Source organism: Entelurus aequoreus, linkage group LG23 (genome assembly GCF_033978785.1).
Source record: "Entelurus aequoreus isolate RoL-2023_Sb linkage group LG23, RoL_Eaeq_v1.1, whole genome shotgun sequence".
NCBI lineage: Eukaryota > Metazoa > Chordata > Actinopteri > Syngnathiformes > Syngnathidae > Entelurus > Entelurus aequoreus.
In genome coordinates, this window is record NC_084753.1 from 9,615,116 (window position 1) to 9,635,115 (window position 20,000).

General features: G+C 41.5%; 1 protein-coding gene across 4 annotated transcripts in view; it reads left to right on the top strand.

Annotated features, from left to right (window-relative positions):
• LOC133641052 (gephyrin) overlaps positions 1-20,000 on the top strand; it is a 64,069-nt gene that overhangs the window by 11,831 nt on the left and 32,238 nt on the right. For 2 of the 4 annotated variants that reach the window (XM_062034869.1, XM_062034870.1), the window contains exons 5-12: positions 1,833-1,927; positions 2,028-2,094; positions 8,648-8,947; positions 12,989-13,090; positions 15,787-15,924; positions 17,676-17,718; positions 17,794-17,931; positions 18,016-18,108. In XM_062034869.1, the coding sequence (XP_061890853.1) occupies positions 1,833-1,927; positions 2,028-2,094; positions 8,648-8,947; positions 12,989-13,090; positions 15,787-15,924; positions 17,676-17,718; positions 17,794-17,931; positions 18,016-18,108 (976 nt within the window). The remainder of the gene's footprint in view (positions 1-1,832; positions 1,928-2,027; positions 2,095-8,647; positions 8,948-12,988; positions 13,091-15,786; positions 15,925-17,675; positions 17,719-17,793; positions 17,932-18,015; positions 18,109-20,000) is intronic. The other 2 variants (XM_062034872.1, XM_062034871.1) reach the window with 1 other exon arrangement.

Sequence of the window (20,000 nt, forward strand, 5' to 3'; positions counted from 1 at the left end):
TGCATTATGAAGCCTAAAATAGCAGAAGGGAGACCCCCGGACTGTTGAACAACTTAAGCTGTACATCAAGCAAGAATGGGAAAGAATTCCACTTCAAAAATGTGTCTCCTCACTTCCCAAACCAAAACTGAGTGTTGTTCAAAGGAAAGGCCATGTAACACACTGGTGAACATGCCCTTTCCCAACTACTTTGTCACATGTTGCAGCCATGAAATTCTAAGTTAATGATTATTTGCAAAAAAAAAATTAAGTTTATGAGTTTGAACATGAAATATGTTGTCTTTGTAGCATATTCAACTGAATATGGCTTGAAAAGGATTTGCAAATCATTGTATTCCGTTTATATTTACATCTAACACCATTTCCCAACTCATATGGAAACGGGGTTTACATATATATATATATATATATATATATATATATATATATATATATATATATATATACACACATACATATATACACATACTGTATATATATATATATATATATATATATATATATATATATATATATATATATATATATATATATATATATATATATATATATATACACACATACATATATACACATACTGTATATATATATATATATATATATACACACATATATATACACATACTGTATATATATATATATATATATATACACACACATACATATATACACATACTGTATATATATATATATATATATATATATATATATATATATATATATATATATATATATATATATATATATATATATATATATATATATATATATATACACACATACATATATATATATATATTACTGTATAAGTGTACATAACGTGTGTGTATATATGTGTACATATATATGTATATATGTACCGGTATGTATATATAGATGTAGTTAAGTTAAAGTTAAAGTAGCAATGATTGTCACACACACACTAGGTGTGGTGAAATTTGTCCTCTGCATTTGACCCATCCCCTTGATCACCCCCTGGGAGGTGAGGGGAGCAGTGGGCAGCAGCGGTGCCGCGCCCGGGAATCATTATTGGTGATTTAACCCCCAATTCCAACTCTTGATGCTGAGTGCCAAGCAGGGAGGTAATGGCTCCCATTTTTATAGTCTTTAGTATGACTCGGCCGGGGTTTGAACTCACAACCTACCCATCTCAGGGCGGACACTCTAACCACTAGGCCACTGAGTAGGTATATCTATATATGTGTTTATATACACATTTAGCATTATCACTGTAGGAGGAGGAATATCTAAACATGCTTCACTACACAGCGTAGGAGGATACAATAGCTCACCACCGTCACAATGTAAACAAATGCCTTGGGTGCATCTACACCTTTACTGAGTGGTGTTAAAAGGAAAGGCCATGTAACACACTGGTAAATGCCATGGGTGGATCTACACCTTTACTGAGTGTTGTTAAAAGGAAAGGCCATGTAACACACTGGTAAATGCCATGGGTGGATCTACACCTTTACTGAGTGTTGTTAAAAGGAAAGGCCATGTAACACACTGGTAAAAATGCCTTTTTTGCAATGTGTTGCTGCCATTACGTTCTAACTTCATGATTATTTGCAAAAAAGACCAAAGTTTGTCAGTGTGAACATGAAATATCTTGTCTTTGCAGTCTATTCAGTTGAATATAAGTTGAGAAGGATTTGTTGTATTCTCTTTTTATTTACCATTTACACAACCTGACAACTTCACTGCTTTTGTCTTTTGTAAAAGCAGACGTTTCAAATAAGAACATGATCAAACGGTGACTTACAATGTTTTTGTGGTTCAGGAATATTGATCAGTCATTGCCTGACCCTCCATCCCTCATACCATTGTAGGCCACCAGAGACGTGATCGAGAGAGAGGCTCCAGGTATGGCTCTGGCCATGCTGATGGGATCCCTTAACGTCACGCCACTTGGCATGTTGTCCAGGTGAAGATTTCAGTCTCACTTTCCATCCTTCAATACTCACTTGTTAGCAAAACATACTGTGCTTTGACTCCAGCCTGTTCTCCTGTGCTCTCCATCTCAGGCCAGTGTGTGGCATCCGTGGTAAAACTCTGATCATCAACCTTCCGGGGAGCAAGAAAGGCTCTCAGGTATAGTTGCTGGACCTTGGTAACGCTGCTTTTCTCACACACTTAACTCAATCAAAAACTGTACTACCGGTATACTCAGTTTGAAAAGTACCGCTTCCTCTTTTTTTTTTTTTTTTTTTTTAACGGGCTTGACGGTGCGTCTTCACGTGGTGACATTGCTGGTTGTACGAGCAGAGGAGCATGTTGGGCAGCGCACACACACAGAGTACTTGCAAGCAGACACAGTGTGTAGACAGAAAAGCAGAAGAGCATGTTGGGCAGCGCATACACACAGAGTACTTGCAAGCAGACAGAGTGTGTAGACAGAAAAGCAGAAGAGCATGTTGGGCAGCGCACACACACAGAGTACTTACAAGCAGACACAGTGTGTAGACCAGGGGTCGGCAACCCGCGGCTCCGGAGCCGCATGCGGCTCCTTGACCACTCTGATGCGGCTCAGCTACATACATGCCGACCCCCCCGATTTTCCCAGGAGATTTATGGATCTCAGTGTCTCTCGTAGATTACTCCCAGGGAAAAAATAATCCTATTTACACTCTAATTACTAAATAAAGGGCGTGCCCTAATTGCACTGCAGTAATTGTCCTCTATAGCATTTACATACAGCGTGCCAGTCCAGCCACATGTTGCATGTTGTTATTACTTGCACACACAGGAGACAGCAAAGCATACTTACTCATCAGCCACACAGCTTACACTGACGGTAGCCGTATCAAACAACTTTAACATTGTTACGTTACAAATATGCGCCACACTGTGAACCCACACCAAAAAAGAATGAAAAACACATTTCTGGAGAACATCCCACCGTAACACAACATAAACACAACACAACCATTACCCAGAATCCCATGCAGCCCTAACTCTTCCGGTCTACATTATACACCCCCGCTACCACCAAATCCCCCCACACATCAACCCCCCCCCTCTCCGTGCGTTGGTTGAGCGGAAGAGTTAGGGCTGCATGGGATTCTGGGTATTGGTACCGTCAGTGTAAGATGTGTGGCTGCTGAGTTAGTACGCCTTGCTGTCACTTACGTGAGCAAGCTGAAATTGCATTCTACGTGTGGTCGAGCAGGTACACTGTTAGGGCAGACTGTAGAGGGTGCCAAATGCAGTGTCATCACGCTCTGATATTCGGGAGTCTCCCGGGAAAAATGAGAGGGTCGGCAAGTATCACGCTATCAAGCGCCATTCATTCCAAACTCGCGGGCTGCACTAACATCAAATTTCCACATTAAAGTGCGTGCCGGTGCGTGTGTCGGAGACCCCTGGTTAACATAGCGCAAAGCATTTAAGCTTTGTATGCGGTGTTTTTCATTTAAAATTTAAATTTTTTTTTTGTGGCTCCCATTACTTTCTTTAATGTGTGAAACTTGCCAAAATGGCTCTTTGAGTGGTAAAGGTTGCCGACCCCTGGTGTAGACAGAAAAGGGAGAATGGACGCATTTTGGTGTAAAAAGTCAAGATAAAGGTGAAGTTATAACACTGAAACACCCTCAGGAAGAGCTGCTTTAACACATGGCTAACATCCATCCACAGTGTTTTAGCTACTTCTAAATCACTAATCCTGGTCTTCATGGCGACAAATAAAGTAAGTTTCTTACAAGTATTAAATAAATAAATGATAAATGGGTTATACTTGTATAGCGCTTTTCTACCTTCAAGGTACTCAAAGCGCTTTGACACTATTTCCACATTTACTCATTCACACACACATTCACACACACATTCACACACTGATGGAGGGAGCTGCCATGCAAGGCGCTAACCAGCACCCATCAGGAGCAAGGATGAAGTGTCTTGCCCAAGGACACAACGGACGTGACTAGGAAGGTAGAAGGTGGGAATTGAACCCCAGTAACCAGCAACACTCCGATTGCTGGCACAGCCACTCTACCAACTTCGCCACGCCGTATTATTATCACTGGAGGAAGAGGAATAGCTAAACATGCTTCACTACACAGCGTAGGAGGATACAATAGCTCACCACCGTCACAATGTAAACAAATGCCATGGGTGGATCTACACCTGACATCCACTGTAATGATACCAAGTACAGGAGCGTATCTAGTCGATACTACTATGATTACATCCATATTTTTTATCACCACAAGATGTTTTTTCTTTTTTTTAAAAGTATATAATGTTTATAAAGTCAGTAAATATGTCCCTGGACACATGAGGACTTTGAATATGACCAATGTATGATCCTGTAACTACTTGGTATCACATCCATACCTAAATGTGTGGTATCATCCAAAACTAATGTCAAGTATCAAAGAAGAGAAGAATAAGTGATTATTACATTTGAACAGAAGTGTAGATAGAACATGTTAAAAGAGAAAATAAGCAGATATTAACAGTAAATGAACAAGTAGATTAATAATGCATTTTTACAGTTTGTCCCTCATAATGTGTACAAAATAATAGGTGTATAAATGACACAATATGTTACTGCATACGTCAGCAGACTAATTAGGAGTCTTTGTTTGTTTACTTACTACTAAAAGACAAGTTGTCTATTTTATTGAAGGACTAAATGACAATAATAAACATATGTTTCATGTACACTAACATTTGTTGTTACCATAAAGACAATAATGACATTTGTTGTGGTCCCTTTATTTAGAAAAGTATGGAAATACATTTTGGTAGCGGTACCAAAATATTGGTATGTGGACAACACTAGAGTCTTATCAGGGATAAATGAAGGTCATCTACGTACATGTGGTATGAAATGACCTTGGAAATTCCTAACGACAAGAAAAGATAGACCCCAAAACTGATCCCTGGGGCACAGACTTTGACTCTGGAGTACGGGCCCCTTTTTTTGTCATCTTTCATCAAATCCTGATGTCTTTTGCCCTTCTTGAGAACCTAGCGACGAAATCTGAAAAACCTTTCATCTTTTTTGGATTTGAAGGGTTGCAACAGCTGAAAACAATGCAAGCGTAGGACAAAGACGCTCGCTGGCTCACCACTTTGAGCCTCGCGTAGTCAATGAGCCAGACGTGACGTCAGGTGAACACAACCTATGATGACGTTCTTTGTCAGTTTCTGAGAAAATAATATATGACCTCTGCACGCCCTGAGATGGGTAGGTTGTGAGTTCAAACCCCGGCTGAGTCATACCAAAGACTATAAAAATGGGAGCCATTACCTCCCTGCTTGGCACTCAGCATCAAGGCTTGGAATTGGGGGTTAAATCACCAAAAATGATTCACAGCCACCGCTGCTGCTCACTGCTCCCCTCATCTCCCATGGGCTGAACAAGGGTGATTGGTCAAATGCAGAAAATAATTTCACCACACCTAGTGTGCGTGTGACAATCATTGGTACTTTAACTTCAAAATGTGGTTAGCCCTTTGTCTTGGTGAGGGAGTTGTCTGCTGGTTCTACCATGATGTGCTGACTGGAAGACCTTGTTAATGACTTCAAACTCACTTGATGAGGGAGTTGTCCGCTGGTTCTACCATGATGTGCTGACTGGAAGACCTTGTTAATGACTTCAAACTCACTTGATGAGGGAGTTGTCCGCTGGTTCTACCATGATGTGCTGACTGGAAGACCTTGTTAATGACTTCAAACTCACTTGATGAGGGAGTTGTCCGCTGGTTCTACCATGATGTGCTGACTGGAAGACCTTGTTAATGACTTCAAACTCACTTGATGAGGGAGTTGTCCGCTGGTTCTACCATGATGTGCTGACTGGAAGACCTTGTTAATGACTTCAAACTCACTTGGTGAGGGAGTTGTCCGCTGGTTCTACCATGATGTGCTGACTGGAAGACCTTGTTAATGACTTCAAACTCACTTGATGAGGGAGTTGTCCGCTGGTTCTACCATGATGTGCTGACTGGAAGACCTTGTTAATGACTTCAAACTCACTTGATGAGGGAGTTGTCCGCTGGTTCTACCATGATGTGCTGACTGGAAGACCTTGTTAATGACTTCAAACTCACTTGATGAGGGAGTTGTCCGCTGGTTCTACCATGATCTGCTGACTGGAAGACCTTGTTAATGACTTCAAACTCACTTGATGAGGGAGTTGTCCGCTGGTTCTACCATGATGTGCTGACTGGAAGACCTTGTTAATGACTTCAAACTCACTTGGTGAGGGAGTTGTCCGCTTGTTCTACCATGATGTGCTGACTGGAAGACCTTGTTAATGACTTCAAACTCACTTGGTGAGGGAGTTGTCCGCTGGTTCTACCATGATGTGCTGACTGGAAGACCTTGTTAATGACTTCAAACTCACTTGATGAGGGAGTTGTCCGCTGGTTCTACCATGATGTGCTGACTGGAAGACCTTGTTAATGACTTCAAACTCACTTGATGAGGGAGTTGTCCGCTGGTTCTACCATGATGTGCTGACTGGAAGACCTTGTTAATGACTTCAAACTCACTTGATGAGGGAGTTGTCCGCTGGTTCTACCATGATGTGCTGACTGGAAGACCTTGTTAATGACTTCAAACTCACTTGGTGAGGGAGTTGTCCGCTGGTTCTACCATGATGTGCTGACTGGAAGACCTTGTTAATGACTTCAAACTCACTTGATGAGGGAGTTGTCCGCTGGTTCTACCATGATGTGCTGACTGGAAGACCTTGTTAATGACTTCAAACTCACTTGGTGAGGGAGTTGTCCGCTGGTTCTACCATGATGTGCTGACTGGAAGACCTTGTTAATGACTTCAAACTCACTTGGTGAGGGAGTTGTCCGCTGGTTCTACCATGATGTGCTGACTGGAAGACCTTGTTAATGACTTCAAACTCACTTGATGAGGGAGTTGTCCGCTGGTTCTACCATGATGTGCTGACTGGAAGACCTTGTTAATGACTTCAAACTCACTTGGTGAGGGAGTTGTCCGCTGGTTCTACCATGATGTGCTGACTGGAAGACCTTGTTAATGACTTCAAACTCATTTGATGAGGGAGTTGTCCGCTGGTTCTACCATGATGTGCTGACTGGAAGACCTTGTTAATGACTTCAAACTCACTTGATGAGGGAGTTGTCCGCTGGTTCTACCATGATGTGCTGACTGGAAGACCTTGTTAATGACTTCAAACTCACTTGATGAGGGAGTTGTCCGCTGGTTCTACCATGATGTGCTGACTGGAAGACCTTGTTAATGACTTCAAACTCACTTGATGAGGGAGTTGTCCGCTGGTTCTACCATGATGTGCTGACTGGAAGACCTTGTTAATGACTTCAAACTCACTTGATGAGGGAGTTGTCCGCTGGTTCTACCATGATGTGCTGACTGGAAGACCTTGTTAATGACTTCAAACTCACTTGGTGAGGGAGTTGTCCGCTGGTTCTACCATGATGTGCTGACTGGAAGACCTTGTTAATGACTTCAAACTCACTTGGTGAGGGAGTTGTCCGCTGGTTCTACCATGATGTGCTGACTGGAAGACCTTGTTAATGACTTCAAACTCACTTGATGAGGGAGTTGTCCGCTGGTTCTACCATGATGTGCTGACTGGAAGACCTTGTTAATGACTTCAAACTCACTTGATGAGGGAGTTGTCCGCTGGTTCTACCATGATGTGCTGACTGGAAGACCTTGTTAATGACTTCAAACTCACTTGGTGAGGGAGTTGTCCGCTGGTTCTACCATGATGTGCTGACTGGAAGACCTTGTTAATGACTTCAAACTCACTTGATGAGGGAGTTGTCCGCTGGTTCTACCATGATGTGCTGACTGGAAGACCTTGTTAATGACTTCAAACTCACTTGATGAGGGAGTTGTCCGCTGGTTCTACCATGATGTGCTGACTGGAAGACCTTGTTAATGACTTCAAACTCACTTGATGAGGGAGTTGTCCGCTGGTTCTACCATGATGTGCTGACTGGAAGACCTTGTTAATGACTTCAAACTCACTTGATGAGGGAGTTGTCCGCTGGTTCTACCATGATGTGCTGACTGGAAGACCTTGTTAATGACTTCAAACTCACTTGATGAGGGAGTTGTCCGCTGGTTCTACCATGATGTGCTGACTGGAAGACCTTGTTAATGACTTCAAACTCACTTGGTGAGGGAGTTGTCCGCTGGTTCTACCATGATGTGCTGACTGGAAGACCTTGTTAATGACTTCAAACTCACTTGATGAGGGAGTTGTCCGCTGGTTCTACCATGATGTGCTGACTGGAAGACCTTGTTAATGACTTCAAACTCACTTGATGAGGGAGTTGTCCGCTGGTTCTACCATGATGTGCTGACTGGAAGACCTTGTTAATGACTTCAAACTCACTTGATGAGGGAGTTGTCCGCTGGTTCTACCATGATGTGCTGACTGGAAGACCTTGTTAATGACTTCAAACTCACTTGATGAGGGAGTTGTCCGCTGGTTCTACCATGATATGCTGACTGGAAGACCTTGTTAATGACTTCAAACTCACTTGATGAGGGAGTTGTCCGCTGGTTCTACCATGATGTGCTGACTGGAAGACCTTGTTAATGACTTCAGACCTCACTTGCCCTTTCTCACATTCCACAAGATGTGGCCGTTCACACATGTTACAACTCCACATGTTTTTGTTTTCAGGAGTGTTTTCAGTTCATCCTGCCGGCTCTGCCCCATGCTATCGATCTGCTCCGCGAGGCCACGGTCAGGGTGAAATGTGTACATGCCGCCTTGGAGCAGCTGCCCTCTCCTTCCTTCCTGCTGGCCAACGCCCACACCAACGCGCACGCCCACTCGCACACCATGGAGCGAGGCACCCAGTGTGAAGAGGAGGACGAGGAGGAAGACGAGCGGCGGAGAGGTCGACACTCACACCACCACCACCACAATCACCACCAGCACGGCTCTTCCCACATCACCGCAGCTGCTATTGCTGCCAAGGTAATTTGCACCTTTGCAAAGTCCACCTGGAGGGCAATAGATGATTGCAGCAATGAGTAAGGTCACTGTGGCTCAAATAATACTGATGATTCAGCAGATGTTTTTGTTGTCTGCACATCAAGTCCTGGTCCACCCTGTTCTTCCGTAGTAGACAAGGCCACGCCATTTTTATTTCATTGAACTTTTTTTAACCAGGAAAAGAATCCCATTGAGATTAAAAACCTTATTTCCAAGGGAGTCCTGGCCAAGAGGCAGCAAAGTGACACATGAAAATGCACATTAAGTAAAACACTTACCGTATTTTTCGGAGTATAAGTCGCACCGGCCGAAAATGCATAATAAAGAAGGAAAAAAACATCTATAAGTCGCACTGGAGTATAAGTCGCATTTTTGTGGGAAATGTATTTGATAAAAGCCAACAGCAAGAATAGACATTTGAAAGGCAATTTAAAATGTCTAAAGAATAGTGAACAGGCTGAATAAGTGTACGTTATATGAGGCATAAATAACCAACTGCTATGTTAACCTCACATATTATGGTAAGAGTCGTTCAAATAACTATAACATATAGAACATGCTATACGTTTACCAAACAATCTGTCACTCCTAATCGCTAAATCCCATGAAATCTTATACATCTAGTCCAGGGGTCGGCAACCTTCACCACTCAAAGAGCCATTTTGGCATGTTTCACAAATTAAAGAAAGTAATGGGAGCCACAAAAAAATTTTAAAATGAAAAACACTGCATACAAAGCTTTAATGCTTTGTGCTATGTTAACTAGGGGTCTCCGACACACGTACCGGCACGCATTTTAATGTGGAAATTTGATGTTAGTGCAGCCCGCGAGTTTTGAATGAATGGCGCTTGATAGCGTCATACTTGCCAACCCTCTCATTTATCCCGGGAGACTCCCGAATATCAGAGCGTGATGACACTGCATTTGGCGCCCTCTACAGTCTGCCCTAACAGTGTACCTGCTCGACCACACGTAGAATGCAATTTCAGCTTGCTCACGTAAGTGACAGCAAGGCGTACTAACTCAGCAGCCACACATCTTACACTGACGGTACCAATACCCAGAATCCCATGCAGCCCTAACTCTTCCGCTCAACCAACGCACGGAGAGGGGGGGGGGGGTTGATGTGTGGGGGGGTTTGGTGGTAGCGGGGGTGTATAATGTAGACCGGAAGAGTTAGGGCTGCATGGGATTCTGGGTAATGGTTGTGTTGTGTTTATGTTGTGTTACGGTGGGATGTTCTCCAGAAATGTGTTTTTCATTCTTTTTTGGTGTGGGTTCACATTGTGGCGCATATTTGTAACGTAACAATGTTAAAGTTGTTTGATACGGCTACCGTCAGTGTAAGCTGTGTGGCTGATGAGTAACTATGCTTTGCTGTCTCCTCTGTGTGCAAGTAATAACAACATGCAACATGTGGCTGGACTGGCACGCTGTATGTAAATGCTATAGAGGACAATTACTGCAGTGCAATTAGAGCACGCCCTTTATTTAGTAATTAGAGTGTAAATAGGATTATTGTTTCCCTGGGAGTAATCTATGAGAGACACTGAGATCCATAATTCTCCTGGGAAAATCGGGGGAGTCGGCACGTATGTAGCTGAGCCGCATCAGAGTGGTCAAGGAGCCGCATGCGGCTCCGGAGCCGCGGGTTGCCGACCCCTGATCTAGTCTCTTACGTGAATGACATCAATAATATTATTTCATATTTTACGCTATTGTGTTGAGTTTATTATTTTTTTGGTCAGTAGTCAACAAAATAAACAAACAGTTTTCGTAAATTGACCATTTTAAAGACCTAACAGGTTTAGGCCAGACCTGGGCAAACTAAGGACCGGGGGCCACATGCGGCCCGTTAAGCTTTTCAATCTGGCCCGCCGGACATTCCCAAATCATTTTTTTAGATGTTTAAGATGTAAAGTGTAGCTGCCATTATGATGTGCACTCATGTTTTATAATGACCTTCAACTATACTAAGTCTTTACATGCTTGGAATCTGCATCATATACTAGTTACTATGCTCATCTAATTAGTTACTATGGTCACGTAATTAGTTACTATGGTCATCTAATTAGTTATTATGGTCATCTAATGAGTTGCTATGGTCATGTAATTAGTTACTATGGTCATGTAATTAGTTACTATGGTCATCTAATGAGTTGCTATGGTCATGTAATTAGTTGCTATGGTCATCTAATGAGTTGCTATGGTCATCTAATTAGTTACTATGGTCATGTAATTAGTTACTCTGGTCATCTAATTAGTTACTATGGTCATCTAATGAGTTACTATGGTCATCTAATGAGTTACTATGGTCATCTAATTAGTTGCTATGGTCATGTAATTAGTTACAATGGTCATGTAATTAGTTACTATGGTCATGTAAGTGACAGCAGCTCAGACGAGGCACCAAGCAGTGTGGGTGTGGAGTGTTTCCACAGAGTGTTTCCACAGAGTGTTTCCAGAGCCTGAAATGTGGGTGTCAGGGACAGACGTGGAAGGAGATTTTCACAACAAAGTTCTAAAGCTTAGTGATCACATATATCAGATTGTAGGTGGGTTTATTTTTACTCTTCATGTTCATATTTCACTGTTTGTTGCATTTTTGTTGATTGTAAAATATGTGTATGGAGAGGGGGTGTGACCTTCATATGTTGTCAATATTCAGTGTTTTATCCTTCATAGTTGACATTCTTTATTTTCATGTACATTCTGGGTGTCTCATTCAGTAAAAATATTTAAGATTCCATTCCATTTTTTTAGGCGTCCCCCCCATGTCATACAATCAACCCTCTGCTTCCCCGGTCTCCGTATCAGCTGATATTTGACACAGACCCCTGTTACCCCATTTAGCTGCCCAAGATATGCCTGTACATTATTCTTTCATTTTGGACCTCCAGAATCTGCATGTCCTCATCCATGTGTGTCAACAAGATGAAATTAAGTCCGAAAACCTTTGACAAGTTGACCTTCCAAAGTGTAAAATACAATCCGCCTTGAAGACAGAGTATTTTATTTTGAAAGTAAGCCAGATACTTTATTTTTTTTTGTGCATGACTTCCTGTCCAACACCTGCAGATTTGAGCTAAATTGAATAGATTTTTGTGCGGCGTCCGGCAAAAATAGAAAGTCTGTGTATATTTAGCGCTGGAAACTGACTAAAAAACGGGAAGGATCCGCGGCCGTTTCGGATTCACTGGAGATTCGGGGTGAGGTCCCACTGCCTGGTTTACCCCCCAAAAAACAAGGCCATTGTTACTTTGATCACTGCGCTCCCTCTTTGAAAATAACACTCCTTCATTTTTGTGCTTACCCAAGACTAAAAGTAAACCCACAATGCTTTTTTCCAAAACACTGTACATTATTTGTCGCTTGGCTAACGCTAACATCCTACTACGTGTGTGAAGTCTGCTTCTGTGCTGGAGACAGGCATGGATCTGACCTGGCAAATATAAACAAAACAAAACAAAACACCAGCGGAAAGTGATAATCGATTAAAACATTTTTAAAAACAAGCAAACCGGGCAGTTAAAAAATAAATAAAATCTGCGTCCGGAAGAGGCGTGGACTTCCGGAAATTGGTGTCCTTTCTGATTTCAATGCGTAAAAAGACACAAAAAGTGCGTTAACACCAACACTGAATATCCATGTCAATCCATGTCAACTTGAGTTCATGACTTTAGTTGTACACAAACATGGAGGCTGGATCAACAGAAGACACAAACTCTATTTTGAAAAGCACACACCTGAGAACGGAGGTGGCGCCGGAGACTAGATGATGTCAAGTCCGTGTGTTTTTTTCTGTCACATGCTGTCCCTCATCGTTGTTGTTGTGCCAGTACTTATGCTAGTTGTGAAGGTCCACTGTATGTACAGTAACATTACCACTTTTTGTCAATGAGCCCATTTCATGTCATGCATCTGTTCATCTGGATCCACGGGTGTGTGTGTGTGTGTGTGTGTGTGTGTGTGTGTGTGTGTGTGTGTGTGTCCCTTTCTTGCATGTTGTTGTGTTCCATCAGACCAGCCATGCTGTGGTCATGGCTAAGGGGGGTCCCTACCTGCCCAGCACCACGCCTGCACTTCCCACTCATTTCACCTGCTCCTGTAGCCATGACCAGCAGGTGAGGCAACGCCATCCCTTCCTCTCCCCCACCCATCCATTCACACTTTAACTTTTCTTATTGCTAATTAGGAGGATGACCTCAAATGATGATGTTCTTTTTACACTTTAAACCAGGGGTGAGCAACCCAACATGTTGAAAGAGCCAAATTGGACCAAAAATACAAAAAACTAATCTGTCTGGAGCTGCAAAAACTTCAAAGCCTTATGTAAGTGTTATGTACAGTGGTGGTCAAAAGTGTACATCCACTTGTAAAGAACATGATGTCATGGCTGTCTTGACGTTACAATCATTTCTACAACTCTTATTTTTTTGTGATGTAGTGATTGGAGCACATACTTGTTGCTCACAAAAAACATTCATGAAGTTTGCTTCTTTTATAAATGAATGATAAATGGGTTATACTTGTATAGCGCTTTTCTACCTTCAAGGTACTCAAAGCGCTTTGACACTATTTCCACATTCACCCATTCACACACACATTCACACACTGATGGAGGGAGCTGCCATGCAAGGTGCTACCAGCACCCATCAGGAGCAAGGGTGAAGTGTCTTGCCCAAGGACACAACGGGTGTGACTAGGATGTATGAATTTATTATGGGTCTACTGAAAATGTGAGGGTCAAAAGTATACATACAGCACAGTACATTATCAATTTTGGTGATGTAGAAAAGTTACAATGAAATCAAATGATCTTCATGGCATTGCCTCTTAACTTCATGTGAGTGATTATGATTGTTGACTTCTCTGAGCACATTGAAATAGGGCTCATGCAGTCATTAGACTGCAATGGGAAAGTCAAAGGAACTCAGCACAGATCTGAAAAAATGAAGAATTGACTTGAACAAGCCTGGAAAGTCACTTGGAGATATTTCAAAGCAGCTTAAGGTCCCAAGAGTAACTGTGCAGACTATTGTTCATAAGTATAAAGTGCATGGCACAGTTTTGTCACTGCCACGATCAGGAAGAAAACGCAAGCTATTGCCTGCTGCTGAGAGAAAATTGGTCAGGATGATCAAGAGTCAACCGAGAACCAGCAAAAAGCAGGTCTGCAATGAATTGGAAGCTGCTGGAACACAGGTGTCAGTGTCCACAGTCAAGCATCGCCATGGACTGAGAGGCTACCATGCAAGAAGGAAGCCCTCGTTCCAGAAGCCACACCTTAAGGCTCCTCTAAAGTTTGCTGCTGATCACATGGACAAAGATAAGACCTTCTGGAGGAAAGTTCTGTGGTCAGATGAAACAACAAGTGAGCTGTTTGGCCACAATACCCAGCAATATGTTTGGAGGAGAAAAGGTGATGCCTTTAATCCCAGGAACACCATCCCTACCGTCAAGCATGGTGGTGGTAGTATTATGCTCTGGGCCTGTTTTGCTGCCAATGGAACTGCTGCTTTAAATGGGACAATGAAAAAGGAGGATTACCTCCAAATTGTTCAGGACAAGCTAAAATCATCAGCCCGGAGGTTGGGCGCAGTTGGGTGTTCCAACAGGACAATGGTGTCAAAAGTGGTAAAGGAATGGCTAAATCAGGCTAGAATGAAGGTTTTAGAATGGCCTTCCCAAAGTCCTGATTTAAAGGTGTGGACAATGCTGAAGAAACAAGTCCATGTCAGAGAACCAACACATTTAGCTGAACTGCACCAAGTCAAGTGTTGATTGATTGATTGAAACTTTTATTTATTTTAGATTGCACAGTACAGTACATATTCCGTACCAAAAGCGCCTTATTGCAGGTCAACTTGCCAAGGGACATGTAAGCAAATATTAACATTGCTGTATGTATACTTTTGACCCTCACATTTTCAGTAGACCCATAATAAATTCATAAAAGAAGCAAACTTCATGAATGTTTTTTGTGAGCAACAAGTATGTGGTCCAATCACTACATCACAAAAAAATAAGATTGTAAAGTCAAGACAGCCATGAGATGATGTTCTTTACAAGTGTATGTACACTTTGGACCACCACTGTAAGTAAGTGTCTCAAGAGGGTGAGATAACTCCTAGAAATGACTGGCTTAAAACTGCCAAAGGTAAAGATGAGTGTGCCCATGTTCAAGGAATTGGCAATAAATTATAATGGATTTATAACAATCTTTGCAAGCTGGGTAACGTTTGCTGTGGTCTGGAACAACATAGCACACAATCAGAAATGCAGCCAATATTACATACAGATAAAGTGTCATGACACATGCAAATATAAATGAAATACACAGAGGACATAAGTAAAGGAAATTAAAGATCTCAAATATAGCTACAAACGAGGCGTAATAATGCAATATGTACATACAGCTAGCCTAAATAGCATGTTAGCATGGATTATTATCACTCCACGCAAGTCAATAACATCGACAAAGTTCACCTTTGTGCATTCACGCACAGCATTGTTGTTGTATATATGCACCTGGGGATAGGTTGATTGGCAACACTAAATGCTCCCTAGAAGTGTGAATGTTGTCTATCTGTGTTGGCCCTGTGATGAGGTGGCGACTTGTCCAGGTTGTACCTCACCTTCCGCCCAAATGCAGCTGAGATATATATATATCTATATATATATATATATATATAGCAGCTATATAGACTGTATAAAACAATGTTTGTGTTGAAAAATCCAATTACAGTTTGACTTGAACATAGTTGTGCTTCAAAGAACTTCTGGATGATCCTAATGTTTACGCTGTCTTAACCTGTAGATTCCGGACTCCATCATTTCTCGAGGTGTTCAGGTGCTTCCTCGAGATTCTGCCTCTTTGAGTTCCACCCCTTCTGAGTCACCCCGGGCCACTCAGGCGACCTCACGCCTTTCCACCGCATCATGCCCGACACCCAAGGTACGCACACATGCACACATTTCCTGTTGGCCTACCCAGTCAGCATGGAGCCAAAGTTCAAAGCACAGTTGACTTAGTCTGGCCTCTAACTAACCACGGCCCATGGCTGGGTGGACAAGATGGTAGGTCTTGTCGTGTGCAACACTAATTCCAAGTGTGTTGTAAATAACTAATACGTTTATGTGGACTGTAGAACATGATTAAGTCCAGGTCGTAGAACTTGTGTCGAAGAAAATAACCGTTTTGAGAAGTACGTCAGAAATGAGCCCAATATTTGACCTCAGTTGTTTTCTAGCCTAACCAAACAATCCCACCAAGATCTGATCCAAAATTCAAAACAGTGATTTTTGGTGCCACCCTAATGCAGTCAATCACATTCCTAAATGTAAACTAGTATTCTTGGTGATCTGAACCCATTTAGTAACGTGGCAGCAAACTGTACAAATGCATTTATTTCAATATGCATCACAACAAAAATGGTGATATTTAAAACATGGATACATGTTGATAGTCCACATACTGACTGGAGTATACACATAATACATACTGACTGGTATACACACATAATACATACTGACTGGTACACATACATAATACATACTGACTGGTATACACACATAATACATACTGACTGGTACACATACATAATACATACTGACTGGTATACACACATAATACATACTGACTGGTATACACACGTAATACATACTGACTGGTACACACACATAATACATACTGACTGGTACACATACATAATACATACTGACTGGTATACACACATAATACATACTGACTGGTATACACACATAATACATACTGACTGGTATACATACACACATAATAAATACTGACTGGTATACATACACACATAATAAATACTGACTGGTATACACACATAATACATACTGACTGGTATACACACATAATAAATACTGACTGGTATACACACATAATACATACTGACTGGTATACACACATAATAAATACTGACTGGTATACACACATGATACATACTGACTGGTATACACACATAATAAATACTGACTGGTATACACAAGCTATGAAGATGATATCAGTAGAAAAAACAGCATTTAGTTGAGATAATAATGAGTCATATATTGGAATATGGGATCCATTATTTAAATATGTTTCAACTATTAACTGAACCTAAAATATGAAGTCTTTTATCTTTGTGGTAAATATTGCACACAATGTGTTGTCAAGCTTATGGGATTGTTTAGTTATTTAAAAATTTTTTTTTATAAATGGCTGTGATGATAATGTAAATGAGGGATTTTTAATCACTGTTACATCAGAATTGTTCTTGGTATCGATGCTGTTGATATTTTTCATTTTTGTTTGACTACTATGGATTGTTTGTGTGTCCTCAATGACTCTCTTGGTTGCTTTTCCCAATGTTGCTGGGCCGCCTTTGGTTTGGAATTGGACTTGTATTATTGTGTTTTATTTTGTTGGACTGATTAAAAATGTTGTATTTAAAAAAAGAAAGACATCCAACAAAATAAAATAAGAGTATAACATTTCATAAAAGACACAACATGAATCCACAAAGGTTGATAAATCCTGTATTATGAATCACTGGTTCTTTTATCTCTGGCGAAAGTCCCAAGTAAATGTGTAAGCAACTTTCAGAGGTAGACACCCGCCTCCTTGGACAGTCCGAGGTCCGAGGTCATGGACGTGTTGATACTCACTGTGTCCTTACTTTGACAACCCGTGTCCCTCTTCAGGTTCAGTCCCGTTGTGGCAGTAACGAGAACATTCTCAGAGCCAGTAAGTCTTGTTTACCATGCAGACTTTCTGCTGGCATGTAGTTCTGCTGCCAAATGTCTCTGTGACATGTGTCAGGTCACAGTGCGGTGGACATCAGCAAGGTGGCACGACGTCATCGCATGTCCCCGTTTCCTCTGACATCCATGGACAAAGCCTTCATCACTGTTCTAGAGATGACTCCTATTCTTGGGATTGAAGTCATTAACTACAGAGGTCAGTTAGTCAAGAGAATGTGATGATGACAACTGGTCTTGTTGAATAGAAATGTTCAAACTATTCCCGCGCTCTTGTCTCTAGACGGTATGGGTCGAGTGCTCGCTCAGGACATCTATGCCAAAGACAACCTTCCTCCATTTCCAGCCTCTGTTAAAGATGGCTACGCTGTAAGAGGTAAGTTTCAAGCTTCACTTGTTCGGACCTTTTTTAAACATTTGACCAGTGGTGGGACGTGTGTTTCCCACCTAGGCCTTCAGTGACTTCCATAAATACCTCTCAAAATACCATCATTTATGTCAACACATGGTTACGGCTGGAAAAATATCAGTGGTGTGCTGTCAGGGCCAGCAAGGCCTTCTCTGCTGGCCTAACATAACCAGGAATCATCATCATCATAATTCAAGATAAAAGTCATTCTCTTCATGTCATAATATGCTCCTTCCACTGCTGTTTTTTTAACTTCTACTTTGTATCCAATCACAATTCAGCTAGCTTATGTTGCCAGAATCAACAATGTGTGCACACTGTAAGTGAACGGGCACATACAGTTGATAGATAATTGCCATAGCCAATCAGATCAACAGTTGTTGTCAGTAAGGCCTTCTAGCTGACCTCACGCTGTGATTGGATACTCACTTGGCTCCAAGTCAGTATCCAATCACAAATTGCGAAAACAGGAGCCATACTAGCCATAGAATATAAATGGTAAATGGTAAATACTTGTACAGCGCTTTTCTACCTTCAAGGTACTCAAAGCGCTTTGACACTATTTCCACATTCACACACTGATGGCGGGAGCTGCCATGCATGTTGTATGCATGCATGTGTGATGTATCATGTTGTATGCATGCATGTGTGATGTATCATGTTGTATGCAAGCATGTGTGATGTATCATGTTGTATGCATGCATGTGTGATGTATCATGTTGTATGCATGCATGTGTGATGTATCATGTTGTATGCATGCATGTGTGATGTATCATGTTGTATGCATGCATGTGTGATGTATCATGTTGTATGCATGCATGTGTGATGTATCATGTTGTATGCATGCATGTGTGATGTATCATGTTGTATGCATGCATGTGTGATGCATCATGTTGTATGCATGCATGTGTGATGCATCATGTTGTATGCATGCATGTGTGATGTATCATGTTGTATGCATGCATGTGTGATGTATCATGTTGTATGCATGCATGTGTGATGTATCATGTTGTATGCATGCATGTGTGATGTATCATGTTGTAAGCATGCATGTGTGATGTATCTTGTTGTATGCATGCATGTGTGATGTATCATGTTGTATGCATGCATGCATGTGTGATGTATCATGTTGTATGCATGCATGCATGTGTGATGTATCATGTTGTATGCATGCATGCATGTGTGATGTATCATGTTGTATGCATGCATGCATGTGTGATGTATCATGTTGTATGCATGCATGCATGTGTGATGTATCATGTTGTATGCATGCATGCATGTGTGATGTATCATGTTGTATGCATGCATGTGTGATGTATCATGTTGTATGCATGCATGCATGTGTGATGTATCATGTTGTATGCATGCATGCATGTGTGATGTATCATGTTGTATGCATGCATGCATGTGTGATGTATCATGTTGTATGCATGCATGCATGTGTGATGTATCATGTTGTATGCATGCATGCATGTGTGATGTATCATGTTGTATGCATGCATGTGTGATATATCATGTTGTAAGCATGCATGTGTGATGTATCATGTTGTAAGCATGCATGTGTGATGTATCATGTTGTATGCATGCATGTGTGATGTATCTTGTTGTATGCATGCATGTGTGATGTATCATGTTGTATGCATGCATGCATGTGTGATGTATCATGTTGTATGCATGCATGCATGTGTGATGTATCATGTTGTATGCATGCATGTGTGATGTATCATGTTGTATGCATGCATGTGTGATGTATCATGTTGTATGCATGCATATGTGATGTATCATGTTGTATGCATGCGTGTGTGTAAATAAACACAAAGTCAACTCAAGTCAACACTGTGAGAATGTGTGGCCTAGAA